Source organism: Calonectris borealis, chromosome 17, assembly GCF_964195595.1.
Source record: "Calonectris borealis chromosome 17, bCalBor7.hap1.2, whole genome shotgun sequence".
In the NCBI taxonomy this organism is placed as follows: domain Eukaryota; kingdom Metazoa; phylum Chordata; class Aves; order Procellariiformes; family Procellariidae; genus Calonectris; species Calonectris borealis.
In genome coordinates this window covers 4256973-4276648 of record NC_134328.1, presented here as the reverse complement: position 1 = coordinate 4276648, position 19676 = coordinate 4256973, and the positions used below count along the sequence as shown (strand labels likewise).

The 19676-nt window shown below is 40.7% G+C and overlaps 1 protein-coding gene across 3 annotated transcripts in view; it reads right to left on the bottom strand.

Annotated features, from left to right (window-relative positions):
* PTPRT (protein tyrosine phosphatase receptor type T) overlaps nt 1–19676 on the bottom strand; it is a 458488-nt gene that overhangs the window by 143391 nt on the left and 295421 nt on the right. For all 3 annotated transcript variants that reach the window (XM_075166323.1, XM_075166325.1, XM_075166326.1), the window contains 2 exons: nt 8918–9214; nt 7464–7573 (listed from right to left, as the gene is read on the bottom strand). In XM_075166323.1, coding sequence (XP_075022424.1) covers nt 7464–7573; nt 8918–9214 — 407 coding nt within the window. The remainder of the gene's footprint in view (nt 1–7463; nt 7574–8917; nt 9215–19676) is intronic.

The following is a 19676-nucleotide window of genomic DNA, read 5'->3' as shown; positions in this document are numbered from 1 at the left end:
TAAATCAACACAGCTCCAACTGACTTCAGCCACGGCATTTTATGTTTCCAAACGTGACGGGGGAAGGAAAGCCATCCTGTTTCACCAGAACAGCAGCTGCACATGTTGGCTTCTATATTATTGTGCACAGGTAAATTAGGTTTTCCCTGCAGCATCAGAGAAGCCACCTTAAATGCCCTGTGTATGGCAGAGGGGTCACTCAAGCACGTACTAGAATTCTAGGGCTGACAGGGAGCTTATAAGCCATATTACTTTATTAAACAGCATGGAGGGGGAAAAAGGGCTCTCTGTGGGATTCTGCTGGCTGAAAGAAAAGATATTTCTTGTGACCTTATGCTCCTCAAATTTCACCGGAAAGCTGTTTCACGAAGCCCTGCCTTGTCCCAGAAACAGAAAAACAGGGTCTGTGACTGAGATGGCATCCCAACCTGCTAAGAAAGCAAGCAGTGCTGGGATTTATAGCCCTTCTCAGTTGCCAAAAAAAAAAAAAAAAAAAGATAATAAATCAGTGCAATCCGCACCATCCATTTTCCAAATTCTGGCCTGAATCCTAAGTGGGGCCCAGAACATTGGCAGCGTCGAACCAAGCTGTCTACCAAGTGCTCAGTAAATACTACAGTCAGCAACCATATAATAAACAATTTCTCTTCAGCCAGCCCAGCCCTCTTCCAGTGCAATTCTGCACAAAAAGCCTTTAACTACAGAACTAATTTAGCTGGGTATATATGCACAGCTTTCCTTACATGTCATTGAGAGGATGACGCAGCCTACTACAGAGCTGACAGAGTTTCAAACTTAAACAGATTATACATGGCCGCACAGTTTCGTTGCTAGTTTAGATTATTAAAGAATTCTAATTCAACATAGTAGAGATGCAGTAAAACACTTATTCTTTGTGTAATTGACTTTCATGGACTCTGGACAAACAATATACTGCAGTACAAGACACCGTATAAATCCGGTGTCAAAGGAAAACAACATTAGTGCTGCAGATGAACAGAGAGTAATATCCAACTGCATGAAGACTGCATTGTCAAATGCCCGTACAGAAGAGCGATAAAGCTACGACCAAATATACAATCCTTAATTGATCATTTCCTGGGTTTTGAGCACTTAACAGTGTATCCTTAATGTTCTCTTAATGTTCAGCTAAATGCAGCAGCCAGCTGTGTGTAGCATGGACTTCCTTCAGTGCACACTTAGTGAGCTTAAGTGAGAAAGCTTCGTCCCAGGAGTATCGTGCATCCACAGAATGCAATTGAGAAGCTGTAGCATGATTGATTTTCATGGGAACATTCAAAGCCACTTCTCACTGAAGGCAATTTCCGAGAATTCTACTATTTCGACTGTAGAGCTTTATATAAATTGGTTGCGAGATTTCGTGGTTGTTGCTTTCCTTCTTGCGGGAGCCATTTTTCACTCCTCTTAACCAAAAAAAGCCTTTAAATAAACAAACAAATGACTAAGCCAAGTTGAGTTCCCAACCCTTTCAGCTTTGCCAGGAAACCTTTTTTTTTGCCACATCTTTTAGCAAGGGAAGATTTTATTCTAAAAATGTCAGGTTTCATGAATAGCTTAAAAAAGGGCTATAAATAGAAATGCGTGCATATTCCATGCAGTGGATAGCTATCACACCAGATAATCATGTTTTGTGTTATAACAAGTATGCACTTTCAAGGGTCAAAGGTGGAAGAAATTTGTTTCCACCCTATTGTAAATGCAGGCAGCGCATCCCACAAATATTGACCTTATGCATGACGCTCTAAGAGGCAGTTTCCATGTAACGACCTCTCCTGCAGAGAAAAAGTGAGTGAAGTAATCGAGAAGAAATGGCATATTGGCAACTGGAGAGATGATGAAGGGCAGACTGCAATTTTACATGGCAACTAAGAGGATCTGTAACCTCTGAAGTGCAATTTAAACTCAAATCCACTGGGATTAGAGGAACTAAGCTCCAAGCATTCCATTAAAGAGCTGAAATTGTGTATGAAAGGCCCTTATATTATTATTCCTGGCATCTAAATAGAGATCTACAGCATTTCAGAAACAGTGACTGAGAAAACTAGAAAGAAGCTGCAAATGCATCCCTATTTTTTCCCAAGACCCATGTGCAACCCACATGGGACTTAACAATCATAAAGATGAGAACGTAAGTGATTACAAGACTACACCTTACAATGTTTAAAAAGACAGCTTGCTGTTTAAGTATTGCCTTTAGGCACGGCTCATTGAAAGGACTTCAGCAGTCCAAGAGTCGTTTTTCCAGCCAAGGAGCTGAATATACCGTAGCCACCCTTTAAATGCTTCTAGGACTGTAATACCTTATAACAATGCCTTCCCCCAAGTCAGGTGACAAGTATTTTAGACAGGAATGCTAAGTGGGGTTTTTTTTCCTTCTTCCTCTTTAAGGGCAAAATATTCTAAAACCTGAAAATTCTGAGAAATAGATTACACACAAAAAACCTATCTACAAAGGCGAAAGGCAACATCACTTACTGAGTGCACCCTTAAGCTTCCAGCTGCCCAAATGAACAGTGAAATGCTGATATAAATAAGTTTTGTTTATTTACATTTTCAAGATTAAATGCAAGTTTGCACAAAATCACACATTGTCCACACATGTATCTGAAGCACTTCAATATGGATTATGGAACAAACACTTGAGACAACCTCATGTCATCTGAAAGCAGGAAAATTTAAGTGCCAAAGCTGGTCCATGACCTTAAATTAGATTGCTTGTTCCTGCAGTCCAATGACAGTATAGGTCTTTCTGCTGTTTGATGGTGGTTTAACTTTACACACACTTGGGATAAAAAAAGAAAAAAAAAAAAAAAAAAATCATTGTTGCATGTCTTTGTACACAAAGGCCTTGAAGCTGAACTCCCACACAGTATAAGCATAAGAAGCAGCATTTGATTATTAGGGATTTTAAAGCATAGCAGCGTTTCAGGACTGGTAAAAAAAAATTCAACAAGTTGTGGTGCTTTCAGTCTGCCAGGAGACTGAAGGGGGGACAGGACTTATTACAACATTATTAGATTCTGCCACTCACAGCTCGCTACGAGAGACAGCTGTAATAACGCCTCTTTCATGAATGTCACATGCAAAAACATCTCTGTAGCGCGTTCTACCCAAACCAACGTACCAGCAAAATCCATTATTGCTGTTTAGCTGTGTTTCCGAACACAGACTGATCTACTTGTCTCATGTAAGTACCTACACACCTTGAAGCTACCTGGGGACTTGACTATAGCTAGAGCTCTCAAGCTTTATCTCCATTGCATGGCTCGCTTGCAATAGCAGCCGTGCATCTCCCTAATGGCTTACTGGACTGGACAGATCAACTGACAGCTACTAACTCGGCGCACGCTCGTGTTATTAACCGCTTTGCTGTGCTCCCCTAACACCCCCAGAACGAACTGTACCATCACTCGCTTTCTACACGGCTCATATCCTAATCTTTTCAGCATACTGATTAACTGACTTGCAATTCCTGGAGCTTTCCAAGTTCCCTTGAACAAGAGGTTTCTGCTCCCTAGAAACAGACTGCAATTACATTCCGATTTGGGGATCTAGAAGGTTCCTTTGTTTAAAAATCCAGCTGTGGCTGTACCCAGTGAAACAATTAATTCTCCAACTGAACGCAGGGGGTTTTTAAACCAGTTTTAAATGCAAGGCTACTGCCGCCTTTATTAAAAGAACTACAATAGCATTTTGAAGGATAAATACAAATCAGAAGAGACTTGCATAAGTCAAAAAGGTTCATTAAGGTCCTTCCATTTTGTTTAGGCTCTTTAGAAGTATTCAATCATTACAAAATTAGTGATTCTGGCTGCGAAATGACTTGCTGAAGGTTGCACTGCTGAATTTCAGCCCAGTCGGCACGTAAGCAGTGCACGTGCAAACTGCAACGGCAATTTGTGCAATATGGAAGTCTGCCTGGCAGGGAACTGCAAGAACGATTAGGGATCTAAGAAGAAAATCTGTCCCAAGGAAAAGCAAGTGCGATGTAAGTAGAATATACAGTGTGTTTATTTGGAAGCATTTTAGAAGCTCGCAAACAAAATTTTTTAATAGAACTAGAGAGAAAATACAGTATCTAGATACAACGAATCAGATCTTGAAGGTGATGTTAAGGAGAGAACTATTACTTAGGAGGAGGAGGGTTTTTTATTTGTTTTTGTTAGAAGCGTTTGTGTCCAAGGGAGTTTGAGAGACCATCACTTGCACGATACCTACGTGTGAATCTCACCAGTTACCTCCAGGTGTAATGCAGAACTTGACACCACTAGCTCAAACACATAAAGGGGTATTTCTTGATCTGTACTTTGCAGGGAATTTTTCTTTAAGAAATGGTGGTAGATTCTTGGATTTGTTTCTCCCTAACGACAGCGACACAACTGCAGTGTTTCTAGATAGCGGCAGATTTGCCAGCCCAGCACTGAGCCTCCCGGCTGCTGCTGGTGACAGAGCAGCACTGCCGGCGCCGGGCTGCAGGGACTGGGCTCCCTGCAGAGACCTCATTAGAGTAGCGCTGCACAAGGTCACAGTTTGACCTTTTTTCTTCTGCTGTCGTTAAAGCCTTCTGCTTCTACCTGGATCGGTACCGTAGGCCACGGGTATCTGAAAGAACTGAAACCTATCAGAGACTAACCACTAGCTTTTTCTTCCTCTATAACCAGTAGGTCAGCTGAACTCTGTTAAAGCAGTGTAAAGCCATGATGATACCGAAAAATGGCTGAACCCTGTCTAAAACAACACTTGGAGGTCATTACTACTGAGGAATTACTTCGGTCCTAGACACATGGCATGAAATCTTAAAATAATACCAGTAGAGACAAAGGTGCAGCTTTAGGTATCTATAGTAGGCTAGGGATTAAGCAAGCAATACGGAAGATGCAACTACCTGGACAATACTGGATGTTTCTCAGTATTTTTAGGAAGATTAAACTTCAATTGCAGGTAGCAGGATGAGATGTTCCTGTGCAAAGACCTGTACTTAATTTACTGAGCAATTTCAAAACTCCTTTTAGTTGGACCAGGCAGTCATATTTACTCGTGATACAGACTTCAGCAGCCTGACAACTACCCTGAATGCTCCGGCCATCTCTCCAGGTTATGCGTAACTGCTCATCTGTATTTTTATCTCCAGCTGATGAACTTGTCTCAGGGTGCCAGGGAGAATGGGAATGTTCTGTATGAATTTTCACATGCAAGAAGGGAGAGGAAAGGGAAACATTTTAATTCATGACAACTTTTAGGCACTCTGGTACTCCCTAGTTTTAACACTTGGATTTTCATCCATTTGGAGATGAGGGGGAGGAGGAAAGGAGGAAGAGTTTGAGTTCACCTTGACTTCTCTTTGGCTTTAGCTGCCAAATATGCATAGAGTCATTATCAGAAAAGAAAAATTTGTTTGTGCCTCCAAGTCAATGGTATGACTCGAGGGGCAAAGGCACAGTCATGATGCATCACTACCCTGGAGGCATATCTCTATGCAGCTGCTCAGCCAGAAAAGCTACTCAGACTGCTGAAGTCCTTTCAATGAGCTGAGCCCAAGGCAATATTGTAGTAGGAAACTGCCTCTTTAAAAATTAAAAGGAGTTATTTTTGCATCATTTGACTTGGATTATTTTAAATGTGTTCCATTATAGGTCACCTGCGTTACCAGAAAAATAATTAATTTGCAACTGATTCTATTCAGATTAATTCCTTGAAAATACAGACAGCTTTATTGCATAATTTCTTACACAAACACAGGATAGGCTGCAGTATGCCTTCAAAAAACATGAAATTGCAAGGGTTAGTTTTATTCTAGTACAGACAGGTGGTATGCAACCTGCACAGATTTCCACAAGTGTCTCAACAGTGACCAACAAAAAATGACTCCTTAGAATCATAGAATCATTAAGTTTGGAAAAGACCTCTTAAGATCATCGAGTCCAACCATCAGCCCAACACCACCGTGCCCACTAAACCATGTCCCTAAGTGCCTCATCTACACGTCTTTTAAATACTTCCAGGGATGGTGACTCAACCACTTCCCTGAGCAGCCTGTTCCAAGGCCTGACTACTCTTTCACTAAAGAAATTTCTCCTTACTTAGTCAGGGATTATCGCCTGGCTGAAATGACACAAAATTAGCAAGAGGAAATTCTATTCATTTATTTAGCCTTGCTGTATCAAATTCAACCCACTCTTTGTGAGCCAGCTGAAGAGATGACCTAAAAGCGCAGTTACGTTTAACCCCAGGAGAAAGTTGCCACCTCTTGCTCATGCTGTAGTGTAAGAGTTCATTGATGTTAAACCTGCTTGATTTTTTCCATTTGACCATCACTGTGTTAGAGACAGCCAGTGTGAGCAAGGAGATCTAGGAGTGACAGGTTATAAGACATGCTGTTCCAAACTGAGAAGCTGAATGCGGAGAGGAAAGGAGCAGAACCTCATTGGTGATGGCAGAGTTGCTTCTTGCACCCATGCCTTTTCCAAAATAAGTTTGTACATTCACCCAGCATAAAAGAGAAAGCAAAAAAAGTAGTTCTTGTCCCTCTGTATCAGACCATGCTGCACAAGCCCACAATGAGGATTTTTACATCACCGTAAAAGCAAAATTTTTTTTCACTTTTTCTAATCTTACTTCTAATCTAACGCTGAACCTATAAACAGAAACACGCTCAGCCAGCACTGGTGCACCACTTCCCGCTCTTTAAAAAAGTCCCTTTACCTTTTCTTGGAGGACTGTCTCTCATTTCACACAATCCTCTAAAGCAGTCCTCCTTTCATATTCCTTTTTCACATATTTGGGTGTACGTGACATTACAGATACAGTCTCACCAAAAGGACATGACAACAGTAACGTTTCCTCACCTTAACAAGAAACATATCCTCTGATACACTTTAGAATCACATTTAATTTTTTTTTCACCCGTATAGGATGGTCAGTGATCATCCTATAACCTGCTGTATGTTTTGTTTGGCAGCAGGGAAAGTGTTGGGCTAGATAGATGTATCACTGAAAGATTCAGTAAGAACACTATAAGATAAGACTCAATGGCTACATTCTGCTGAGATTGCCAGGAAGCTTTATGACTATTGGAAAGGCAGGGAAGAATTAGTTGCAGTATTTAGGTATAAAACCTAACAGAAGTTTGCCTCAAGAAAAAAAGGAAAGAAAACAGACCTTGGACATACTGCAGAAGAAAAAAGGGCAGGAATTGAACACCAGAGACATGGGGGAATATATGGCTCTCATTTTGCCACAAATGTTGGTAAAGAAATCTTTTCTCTTTTTTCAACTGGAAAACTTTTTCAGTGACAGCAGCAGACTATCTTGAAGATTCTTATCTATTTTAATCAGGCTTCTTTTAGCACCTGCTGAAATCTCTCAGAGCTCAGGATTGGCTTTAACACATATGAAAAGGGCCCTGTGGCATGTATTCCTTGACAACAATCTGTTCTCCTCACCTCATAGAGTGTAATGATGCCATTTGTCTCATTTGGAGGCTTCCACTGAACATAGATCTTCTCTTCAAAAGGTCCTCCCTGGATAGATTCCAAGGGAACGGGTCCAGGAACTAGAAGGGAAAAAAAAAACCCGAAAAACTGTGTTAGAAGTTACCACCACCTCCAGTTGCACACACATCAGAAGACACCAAGAGGCCATCAGACAGGAAGTTCAGAGCTGAAAATAAAAAAAAAAAATAAAAACAATATAATAAAAAAAAAAACCTCGAGGCACTACCATTACCAAGGTACTATCAATATGAAAGGCCTGTTCTCAACCTTTGGTTCAAATAAGAATACCTGCATCTCACTACTAAGTGATAAATAAAATCAGAATCCATGAAAATACGAAGCTAATTTCAGTACGTCCTTACTCCAGTACAGCAAAACAGCAGCAGGGAATTTAATTTGTCTTTCTCCACCCACACAACAGCAAAGCTCTATCCACCTAAACAGCCAGATTGCACCTTGGCATAAAGAAGCTACTGGGCTGCACACCTTTATCCATAGGAAAGATTGATTTCCTTAGTAAAGTAACAATGTAAGATTTATATTTCATTATGGCTACAAGGCCAACTAAAAAATCCACCTACTCAAGCAAAATTTTAATGCTGTGGAAAATAACGAATCAAATGCACTCCCAAGCCTGTCTGATAAAAACCCTGTTCATTTTTCTGAAAGATCTGGCATCCTCTTATGTCCCCCCATATGATATACTGGGAGCCACTTTCAGCGGAGAGAAACTCAGGAGAGCAACTCCTTACAGCTCTGGCAGAGGAAGAATGCTTCTTTTTTAACACATGAGACGAACGGAGGCTTGTAGTCTATGAGAGTCCTCGGTCTGAAATCGCTCAGATGGGATAATGACACTTTAAAGCTTTCCATCAGTACTTCCGAAAAACAGTTCTTTTGTATCAAGAACGGAAGAGTTAGCACCAAATGAATTTAGCTTCCGAGACATATATATAATGCTATGTCCAGAAGACCAGCATTGAGAATAAGATACACCCTGGAAAGGAAGACATCATACTTCATTTTGGGACAGTGATGTGAAGGCACAAGAAAGAACGACAAATGCCAGGATTACATTTGCCCATATGACAAAGGAAGCTGCTCTGCGGGTCCTGGGTAGTTCAGAACATGACTTCTATAGAATTAAACCTACTGCTGTTCAGTAACTGTTCAGACTGGCGTTTGTCATTTCCAAGCACTTCAGGGAGCCCTGCCCTTTTAAGAACATGGCTGTGAAATGGAAATTATTTACACCTACAAATTTTACTTGCGTAACACATACACTGTCCAGAGAAGCCATTTATAAGTATCATGGGACAGAGGGTTATGTTGTTATTTACAACTTGAAAATATTAGTCTTCCCCCCCAAAAACAAGCAAGCAAGCAAACCCAACATAACTTACCATCTTCCTCAGTCTGCACAACCAACTCCTCACTTTCCATTTTGCCCTCTGGGTTAGAGAGGGCTAACCTCAGCCTGATGGTCATGAAGGGCCGAAGACCTCGCAAGGTGTAGTGGGAAGAAGTCTGGATGAGTTCCTCTGCCTCAAATTTTTGCTGGTTAAACACGTACTGGTACTGGACTGTGAGATTGTAGCTGTGGCAGCGGGTCACCGCATAACCAAAGGGCTCCCACTGCAGCGTCAGCTGCCGGGAGCGAATATCAACAACTTCTACGTTTTGTGGTCCATGGACCGGATCTGCGAAGCAAGCAAAGGAAAAAAAAAATTGACATTAAAAGAAGTCCGTCATCCATTAATATGCTTCCTTCCCATATGCCAGAGTATCCAAGTGCTTCACAGTTCTGAATGTTCTTGCCTTTACAACATAAAAGTGATAGGGAAGTTAATGTCAGCTCCACAAATGTATTCTGGCTCCTGATTTTTCCCTGAAAATCCCTTGTCATAGGGCCCTGAACAGTGGTCATGCTCCTGATCCCTGTGAAACCTCACTGAATCCAACTACGGCAGCACGATTCCCATCAGTCACACTTTCTTCATTCTTACTCAAAAAAAAAAAGTAGTTGATGGTCTCCTTGAAGTGCCTAAATACCTTGGGGAGTCCTGCCTCAAGCGATGCAAACACACAGGAAAAGGCCGCCGGAGTCGGGATGAACTCGTCTCTCAGCTTTCAATTTAGCTGCGTAGCCCCTACACTCTCCTGCCGACCCTAAACCCACTCTGCTCAGAGACCAAAGCACAAGAGTGTAAGAATCAAGATTAAGAGCCTGACTATCAGACTTCCAACATCCCGGTGCTAGTGTCCCCTCAATTTTTTTAACTCTTGAATGTTTTGGCAATGGGGCGTATAGGCAGATCATGCCACTCCTTGGGTACGTTTTCTGAGTCACCCCAACCTCGTGCCAATAAAACTTTTATTTCAGATCATATCAACGCCTTGGCCCCACCGAAGTTTCATTGCTCTTTATTATTCTTTCTACAGTGTCTGACTGAGGTACAGTTTGAATATTCATGTGTAGGAATCACTTTCACCTGCTGTTCCTTAATTTATTTTTAACAGCATAACTCAAATGCTCTGACTACAGACTCTGCCCTTTATATAAAATATAAATGGATGCACCGCGAGACATGCAGATATAAAGAATGAAGGATGAGTGAGTAAAATCAGTGTTTGAGATACGTCAGATGGTAATAATACTACATGTCATAGTTTGTTTATCTGACATTTCTTCAACTTGGGTAGCTCGTTTGCTTTTTTGCTCAGTATATATCTAAGCAAGGTAATTAGAAAATGCATAATTTCACATAGAGTTTCTTGATTTATAGCACAATTTAGTGTTTCGCCCACTTCTCACATTCTCTCACGATTTCAACCTATGAAAGGAACAGAACATTTTCATGGAAACAAAAAAAAGTCACGAGGACTCCCAAATACTAGTTACACTTCTTTGAAAGATAATTGAAGAGGAGAAAAAGCCTTCTAGTAATTCTTGAAAGTAAAGAATGCACCAGCCATACTGACTGCAATCTACTAATGCATAAGCAGAAAATACACTATAACAACCAGCATATTCCGTATTACTTCTAAAACAACCCTAGTGACTGGCAATGGGAAAATACCTACTTCTGAAATGAACACTATTCTGAGTCTTTATATAGATACACACACGCAGACACTTTTGAAATAGGATGGATAATAAAAGACCAGGGGTCTAAAGCGAGCAACTGGTTTAGGATTCCATATGAGTCATGTCATTCCCTTAGCATCCAGAAAACACCTCTTAAATGAGATTCTTCAGTGCAGTGTGTGTCAAAAAAAAAAAAAAAAATTAGAAGTTAGAATGTTTGTATGCATAAATATACACATATATACTTAGCATTAGGTGATAATCATTCCTTTACTATAAACCCATGAAAACATTTCTGTAGATGAATTGCATAGATAAATAAGGTGAACAAAAGAATGGTTCTGTGAAATCTTTCAGCCTCTGAAACTGTAAAGGTAAGCACAAGCCTTGCTCCAAGATGCATCGAAAGGAAAGAAAACCAAAAGCAGATGCTTGTCCTTCTGAACTCTCCACTACACCAAGTAATAAACTCCAGACCCCAACCCAGAACGCGGCTGAGACACGGCAAAAACATTTCATGCCAAGACAACGATGCAGCTGAAGACAGCAATTAAACCCCATGTTAATGCTATACTGGTGTGGGTTTTTTTTTTTTTAAATTACAGTTATTTTAAGTCAGTCATGTTATGGAATGAATGAGTAATTAGAGGGTGTTTGGTTCATTGATGTCAGATGTGCTGGCTTTATCAGTGGGTAAGGAACAACTCTGATTCAGCATCATCTCACCAAGTCATATGTCCAAAACCCGGACTATGGAAGATTACCTGCATTTTTTAGCTTGCTTTCTCATCTTGTTCACATTTGCCCTTTCCTTTCTTACCCAAAACGGTAAGTCTTAGAAGCTGCCTTATATCAACCAGTTTCCAATTCTACGCAAAATTTTACTGTAAATGCTCTAAGATACATCCTGAGGCCTTTCTTTAGTTTTTCAGCGCAATCTTTTCAATAGAGTAACGGCCTATTAGCCACAGATGACTTTGAGTTACAAAGTGAGAAGCTAAAATACAGATTCCAAACATAGTCCAGACCCCACTGCACAATCACAGAACATACCGCGTTCTCCCAAGGCTGATAATCCTAAGACGTGAGATTTTTCAGTGAAGAAACTAGATCCTGTAGTTCATAGCGAACGCAGGAGGGGATGCAGGTTTCGAAACACCCATAGCCTCAGGAGTCTCTGACAGCAGGTGCAGAGACTTGACATCTAATGGCCTTCTAGATGTTTGACCAAAGGGGAAATAAGTAAGTAAAAACTATTTAAACTATGTTCAGGAAGAAACCAAACTGGAATTAAATCAACAAATAGAAGCTGGACCTGGAAATTCCCTTTATATTCTCTCTGGCTCCCTTCCCTCAGTTTCAATCTCCTTTTTCTGAAAACTGAGACTATGTAATTTTGAAAATGTTTTCCTGTTGCCACGCTGATTTCCTCTGCAGCGTAAGCCATTGCAACTCATTTTCAAAGATGAGATTTTGTACTGTTGTTTTTAAAGGACAGTGGTCCTACTACCTTCTCCACTTAATTCCTTCCACATTTTAGCTTTAAGTATACAATCTCAAAAGCTCTGTAGTACCTATCCCTGGGACTATATTGTCTAACATCACCCGTTTTTCATTATGTTGTAATGACTTATTTTCTCCCCAAAGAAACAAGAAAACTAAAAACGTTTTTAATTGATCTACAATCCTCTAGTAGTGGTGAATATTTGAAACTGGACAAACTGCTCCATTTTTGTATTCTTGGAATTATAGCTGCCAAATAACGCAAGGAAAAAACCTGAAAATTATTAACTTTGCACTTGGCTAGTGTAAGAAAAGCTGCTAATATGTATCTCAGCTTCAGCGGTACAAAAATACCTACCAAAGCAAAACAGAAACAGACTGGCCTAATTTGAATACTTAGAGATCATATATAAAAAGATATTAGTGTAACCTGCATAAACCAAAGTAAAATTTTCTATGTGTCCTGAGACCTTGGAAAAACCGAAGGAAATTCTTAAGAGGCAGGAGCAATGAAACAGCTGCCACCGATCTATTAAATCCAGTCTTGAACCCATGCAAAGAAAATTGCAGTCTCTGGGATTCCACTGTGCAAATGCTGTATTTTTATTTCAGCCTCCTTGAACTATTAATTACATTTTGGAAGTTCACATCAAAAGCAAGGACCGAACAGTATTTTTTAATACCGCATCTCCCACTGGCGCTTCGATACCTATCGTTACTCTGGTAGGCTGCTGCAAACACTCAGCGGGCCAGGAACCCTTCTGAAGCACTTGTGATGTACAAGTGGCCCGAAGGGAAACAAACTCTCCCAGTGATCCTTCAGCTGTGCTCTCAGTCCTCAGTCCACGTAAGCAGACATTTTTGACCCAACAGTGACCTGCAACATTCAGAGATCGCATTTGCTGCTATCACAATTTTACAGGAAAGTTGACTTTTATGGCTGGTTTTGCTCTTTCCTTATTGAGTGTTACAGACCTCATTTTGTTCACTATAGTCCTCTTGCTCAAGGTGAGGTGTAGAAAGGCAAAGGTTGATTTAGATTATTAATAACAATTGTCTCTGCTTTATACCCCTCCATCAAGAGAAGAACAGAGAGGAAAGGACGCAACGGCGAAACACTGGGGTTTGAACATGAAACTCAAGTTGAGCAGTGAAGTTAAATAGAGACAATCAGCTGCTGCCCCCAGGTTAACGACCTGCTGCAGGAGCTTAATTGCAAGAAAATGTTGCTGTCAGTAAAGACATGACATTGAGCGGAAGATGTCCGTACTTGTCTGAGGCCCCGTGCCCGTGTCTCCTGACCCTATGGAGAGCAGGAGGCAGAGTTTATTAGCAGTGCAGGTGTCCACTGATTAAATTCTGTTTCCCAGCAGTAGGTTACAGAGACCGAGAATGCACAGGGCAGAAAAACGAGCGTGACAAGTGCAGTGGCTTTCTGTGAGTCCTGAACTGATGTCTCCTGTTACAGAAAGAGAAGAAAAATAGGGGAGAGTCTGATTCCTGCCTTCCCCTCAACGCACCCACACCTGAGCCATCAGCCCGTCGCTCCAACCACAACAGGCCAGCCAACATCTGGGCACCCCAGTGAGGTCCCCATCCCTTCCTCCTAGGCAGACTGGGAGGAGACAAGGAGATGGGCACATTGGTGGTTGATAATAAGACCAAAACTTGTGTCCTCCCAACTACCAGCATGGTACGACCTCTCTCTGTAGCCCAGAAAAACATTTAAATTCATTTTAATTTACAAAATATGAATTTGGTAGTATCACAGAATGGTTGAGAACTTCATAGAATATTTCACTCCCATAAGAAATTGAGACAGTGGCCACTTTTCATACAACAGCAACAAAACTCCTAACGACAGTGAAACAGCAGGCTGATTCCTTTGTGTTTTTCAAAGACATTTGAAATGTCTTTGTTCTACAGATGGAAAACCAAACAGTAAAGTAATTTGTCTGACAAAGACTTTACTCCAGATATTAGATTAGAGCTGAAGCCTTCTCTATCTCGCCTTTATTCCCTATTCCTCCTCTTCCTCCCTAAATTTCCACAGGATGAAACAAGTCTAGGGAAACATACCTACTATGAAAAAACGTAGCAAGATAAACAGAGTAAAAGCATTCAAGTGGTTTGCCTTAAATGCACAATTCAAGTGTGTGTGATGGTTCAGGATAAAACAACCAACTCTACAGCGCATGCTGTTCATCTCTTCAAAGCGATTCTGACACATGAGTTGTTCTATAAACACCTTCCATATCAACGTCCTATACGTGGACATTTCAGAATGACGGACAACTCTGTCCGTCCCTGAAGCGCAGCATGTCTTTCTGTGACAGAGTTCCTTTGCTGAGCGTCACAACTCACACAGCTGCTGCCCATCATATTTCAATGCCTCCCGAGCCTGAATGTGCTATAAATGCCTTTTCAGACATGACAGATAAAAACACTGATTAAACAGAGTTCACTAGTCTTTCAATACTTTAAAAGTGTTTTGGCTTTGCCCTTTTCTGCAAAAAGAACATCTCCCTAATGTTTGGATCTAGTTTTTATTTTTTTTTAAACCAGTTCGGATATCATCACTGGTCCGAAGACAGTGCAGACAAAGCCGAAAGCAGGCAATTATACAGAAAGGGATGTTCTGAGAGAAGACTTGCAATAGAGAAAAGAGAAAAAAGGAGTGAGACTGATACAATAAAATCACGACAGAACAAACAACCTGTTTGTTGATATACCTACAATCAACTAAACCCCAAGTCATACACAAAGAAATAGGTGTCATTACGGCTGATGAACTAAAATAGGCTATTTTATGGCATTCTCTGAGCAGTGAAGAAGGAGGAGCCCTGCCACATAGATGAATCTATTATAAAAGAAAGATGAAATAAGTTAGATAATGGAGTATATGTGCTTAGATAAGCCAGGGACTGAGCTCTCTCAACAGTTAACACGACCATTTTACTTCAGTTCACAGCACATTTTCTTCATTTTGTGATTGATCTGGTTTTGTTTCAGTTGCAAATTTTACTTTGAATTCTGCACTGAAAGAAACCCAAGATTTCAAAAAAAAGGGAAAATACTTAATACAATTACAAACCCATTAAACATCCTCTGATCTCATAGGTCACCCTTGTTAAACAAGAACAAAAACAAAAAAAAAAGAAAGAAAAAGTCAACCCAAAGGCCTTTAAACTGAGCCCAGAGCTAGCTGCTGTTTGAGAAAGTCGTCAGACCTTTCCATTTGTAACAAAACGTGCCTGTCACGGACTAGAAGTCCACAGGCTGGCACGTGCCCCAGGTCGCACGAAAAGCGAAGCCCGCCGGGGAGCAGGACCCCAACCCCGCAGCCCAGGCTGCTGCCAGCCCCTGCCGCAGCACTGCCTACCTGTGCCGGCTCCAGCTTACATCCAGAGCCAAGCTGCCAAGTCTTCACTTGTAAACAACTCCAAGATAATTAAGCACTGCTTTTTAAAAAAGGTTTATTAGCATCTGTTTAAGGGGATTTTTTTTTTCATTGTATTATGAAATGGTAAAATGAAAGCTTTCTTCCTCTTATACCTAAAACTATTGTTCCCTTACAAACTTAAAAATAATAATTTAAAACAACAATAAAGGGTAATTACTGGTTTTATTAAAAAACATCTATCATGGATACACATAGTAGTGGTATTCCATGGCTGGGAACAAAACGTACATTATTGAGCATTTTGATGATTAAATACAAAAGCATAATTAAATATGCTAATGAAAGTGAGATTACAAAGCAGGTAAACCACTTGGTTTTTGTCAAACAAAAGTAAAATGTGTGGTTTTTACAAATTTATTTTATTATATATAAATAAAATATTTATTTTAACTATTTGTTTTACTATCGTGCATGTGCATTTATTTTTATTACCTCTTCCTCTGTGTACTTCTGCTATTATCTTCAAATGGAATAAGCGGAAGAGATTAGAATAACATATAAACTAGTTCCTGACAAAACATAAATTATCTCCATAAAAATAAATAAGGTAATCAAAATAGTAGGTAAAAGAGAGGCTTCCTCTACACAGTCACAGGTCTGCTGAATTATTCTGAGTGGCAGACGAAAAGCATTGCTCTTGCAGGTAGGCTTTCCCTCATTTGTAACTGTGGCTTGCTTTTATGTCTGTGCAATCTGCAAGAGAAATTTTCTACGTTCTTTTGGAAGCCTATCTTTCAAAAACAAAAATTAAAAAAAAAAAATCAAAATTTCCAGTTTAACTTCTAGATCTAGCAGAAGGAGCTATCATCTGATGAAACATTGGCTTTGCAGGCACTATTGAAATATCCTACTTGCCACTACTTGAGCCTTGTCCATTTTTCTCAAGATTCGGAAGCAGCAGCAACTCCCTTTTTCACCAGCTCTGCATAGTCATACATGAGAAATCTATATCATGGGGACTACCTGATTCCCTGTACCTGAAAATCCAAAGGGATTTTCTCTCTACAGCATGCCGTATTGGCAGAAGGAAAAAAAAAAAAACCACAACAACAACATCTTCAATTGCTAAGAATGCTAAGATTGGATAATTACTTAGAGCAAAGTAGAGTATGTCACAACCATAATAGCAAGGTTAGACAAATGGGGAGTCCTCAGGAGCGGGTGGTTGGAAATTCAGCTAGTGGAAAAGACGACAGAGACTGAAACTCTATGTCAACCAGTTTCTTCTCCCAGTTATTCCCTTAACCAGATCAAGAGACTTTCAAATTCCTGCAGTTGAGTACTGGTTGCGATGTATTCCAGAAACACATTTTTAGAAAGGCTCTGGATACAATTTATGACCAGCTGTTTAATTCTAATTTCATGCTCATGTCTTCCTTCCACTAGGGTGCTGAAGCCAGCAATGCAATGCCATTAACGCCATGGATGGTTAGCTATTATGTGAATGTACATATTTGAACAAATGTTCATCTCAAAATGCTATAGACACTTTTTGGGATAGTGGAGGACAGATAAAAGTTTGCTCTGAACAAAATCAATGCACTGCATTTAGCCCAATAATTGCCCTTTTCTTAGGATATGGTTGCACTTTTGACTCAAACAAAAATAAAGCAGAATAACTTTATGCCAGAGGAAAGTGCGAGGAGAGCAGAGTGTGAGGGGCAGGACCAGCACTTCTTTCAGACCATTTGTATCTGATCAGCGTGTCACTAAAAATACTCTTAAAGGATTTCAATACAGGCATCATGTACGAGAAAATACAGATAAACCAGAAACACTGTCAAGCCTATGGAGAGAGCGTAGCTTCTACCACAGCTAGGACTCTCAGTGTAATCTGAACATACAGGCCATAGTGTCAGGATTACAGCAGTCTTGTTAATGACAGAAAATGGTCATGTCCTCATTTACAGGCACATGGAAATGCAGAGGCAGATTTACAGCTCTGCTTACTTTCTTCATCTCTCATAGGTAGCAGCAGGGAACTGGTCTTCCACTAGCTAGGAAATTAGATTTACCGTGATCAGAGAGCTGTGTGTTACTACAACCAATAAGTCTGACACAAAACTGAACCAGCCCGCGGAAGACCTGCTTGCACATGGATCACAGCTGAAGTGAAGCTGGATTGCAAGGAGCCACATCTGGTTCTGGGGGTGCACTGCCCTCATCTTTTGGTTCTGAAACATAGACAGTGAAACAAGGTTTACAGCACTACTTAAAATTACAATGCTAATGAGCAAGTTAGTTAGTCATGCCCTAAAAGTTAGGGAAAGTCTCATTTGTCCACATCAAGATCTTTATACTTTAGAATGTTTTTTTCTGGGTGAATTAAGTCTCTCGCACAGGCCATTTCTTACTGCATGTAAAGAAAAAAAAAAAAAGAACTGAAGTGGAAAAAAAGCAGTGTATTTTGTTTTTGGCAACTATGGCTTGATTCTTTGCTGCCATGGCTTTAACAACAAGGCTAGAAGGAAGTAGATGAGCATTCATGTGTGAAAAAAGCCTATGTTTTTAACAGAATTAGGCAGCTGAGCTCATTTCCACCCCATTAGGATCAGTCTATGAGACAGTGCTGCCAATGAAAGCGCAAGAGATTAGTTTTCCCCTCACTAGCTTAAGCAATGCTCTGGGCGCCAAATACAGATCACGACACTTTTCAGGGATATTGCAAAGCTCGTGCAGGGAACTGATCCAGATCCTGCCTTTCAATTTCTCAGCAAAGCCATTTCTACACAAATGCACCACTGTGCCCTGAAAGAGTTTATTCTGAAATGGAAAGAGGAGAAAGGAGGTAGATGCTTATTGGAAATCCATTTGCTGAAAGTGTGTTAAGGAAAGCTAAGAGTTTCTAAGAAAAGATCTGTTAATATGTCACTGAAACATTCCAATAACTACTGCCACAGCTTGGCACCACAGGTCTGCAAGTTGTAACAGCATTTATGGTGAGACACACTTTTTGTTCCTGTAATATACCATTGAATTTACATAAAGAAAATACTGTGTTCCTAATTTCATTTTCCTCTAGTCCTCCTACCTAGAACAAGTGCTGAAAAAGTCAGTTTGATGGTTGGTTGTCCTCCAGTTGTTAAAGATTTCCCTCTGTTCAGAGCAGAGGGCAAGAAAGAAGGGCAGAGAAAAAATAGTCACTGCTTTGCTATTAAAATAACAATATTGCTAATGGAGATGTGTTAGCATTTGCTCCCTAGATGGTTACAACTTATCTCGAGAAGCAGAAGATTAGAAACGCCAGGGATTTCCAACTGGCATCCATTCAGCTCTACTCTCTCAAGATTTACAGATACAACCACTTTCTCTTCCCTTTTAATCTTCAGAAAATCTCCTATGAAACTTAAAATCCAGGAGCATTACAGCTACAAAGTGAAGCAATCGAGTACTGGGTCCAGTTAGAACTAAGGCTGCATGCACAACATGAATTTTGTATTACGCACTATGCCTTGTGCCCAAGGACTTGTCTCAGGGGTCTCAAAACCAGCCCACCTAACCCTGTAGTACCCTGGTGTCTTACGGCAGCCCAAGCCTCCCTTTAAGGGTAAAAGGGTGCACACGCGAACACACGTGTTCAGGCCTGACCACCACAGTACCCAAGCGTCTTTGTGCCTCTTGCCCACGGACTACTACATTGAAATAGTATTTTTCCCCACAGGAGCGCTGCCTCCCCCAAGTACACAAACCATCTTTAGCTCAACGTAAAACAGATGCAGGTGTCAAAACAGCCTGGCAATTCAGACGAATGGTCTGACTAGCAGACAGCAGTAGACTGCAGCCATTTATGTCATCATCTGTGCCAGTGGGTAGCAAAAGAACCACAAGACTTAATTTTGGTTATGGATGAGAACATTTTCTACCGACCACCTGTTCTACTCCTTCATTCCTCCTTGCTCCATACCCCCCACTATCACTGTTTCTTCTGCCTACCTCAGCCCAGTCTTTTCGCCACTCCAGCACTTATTCCATACTCAATGTCCTCAACTACATCTGCTCCTAAGACTTCCTATTCCAGTCCGAGTTGCCAGTCCATCCCAATCCACTCTCCTTCAGGGACTCCAGCTCCTCATCAGGCTGGGTTCCTGATCCCTATCAGCCACTGCGT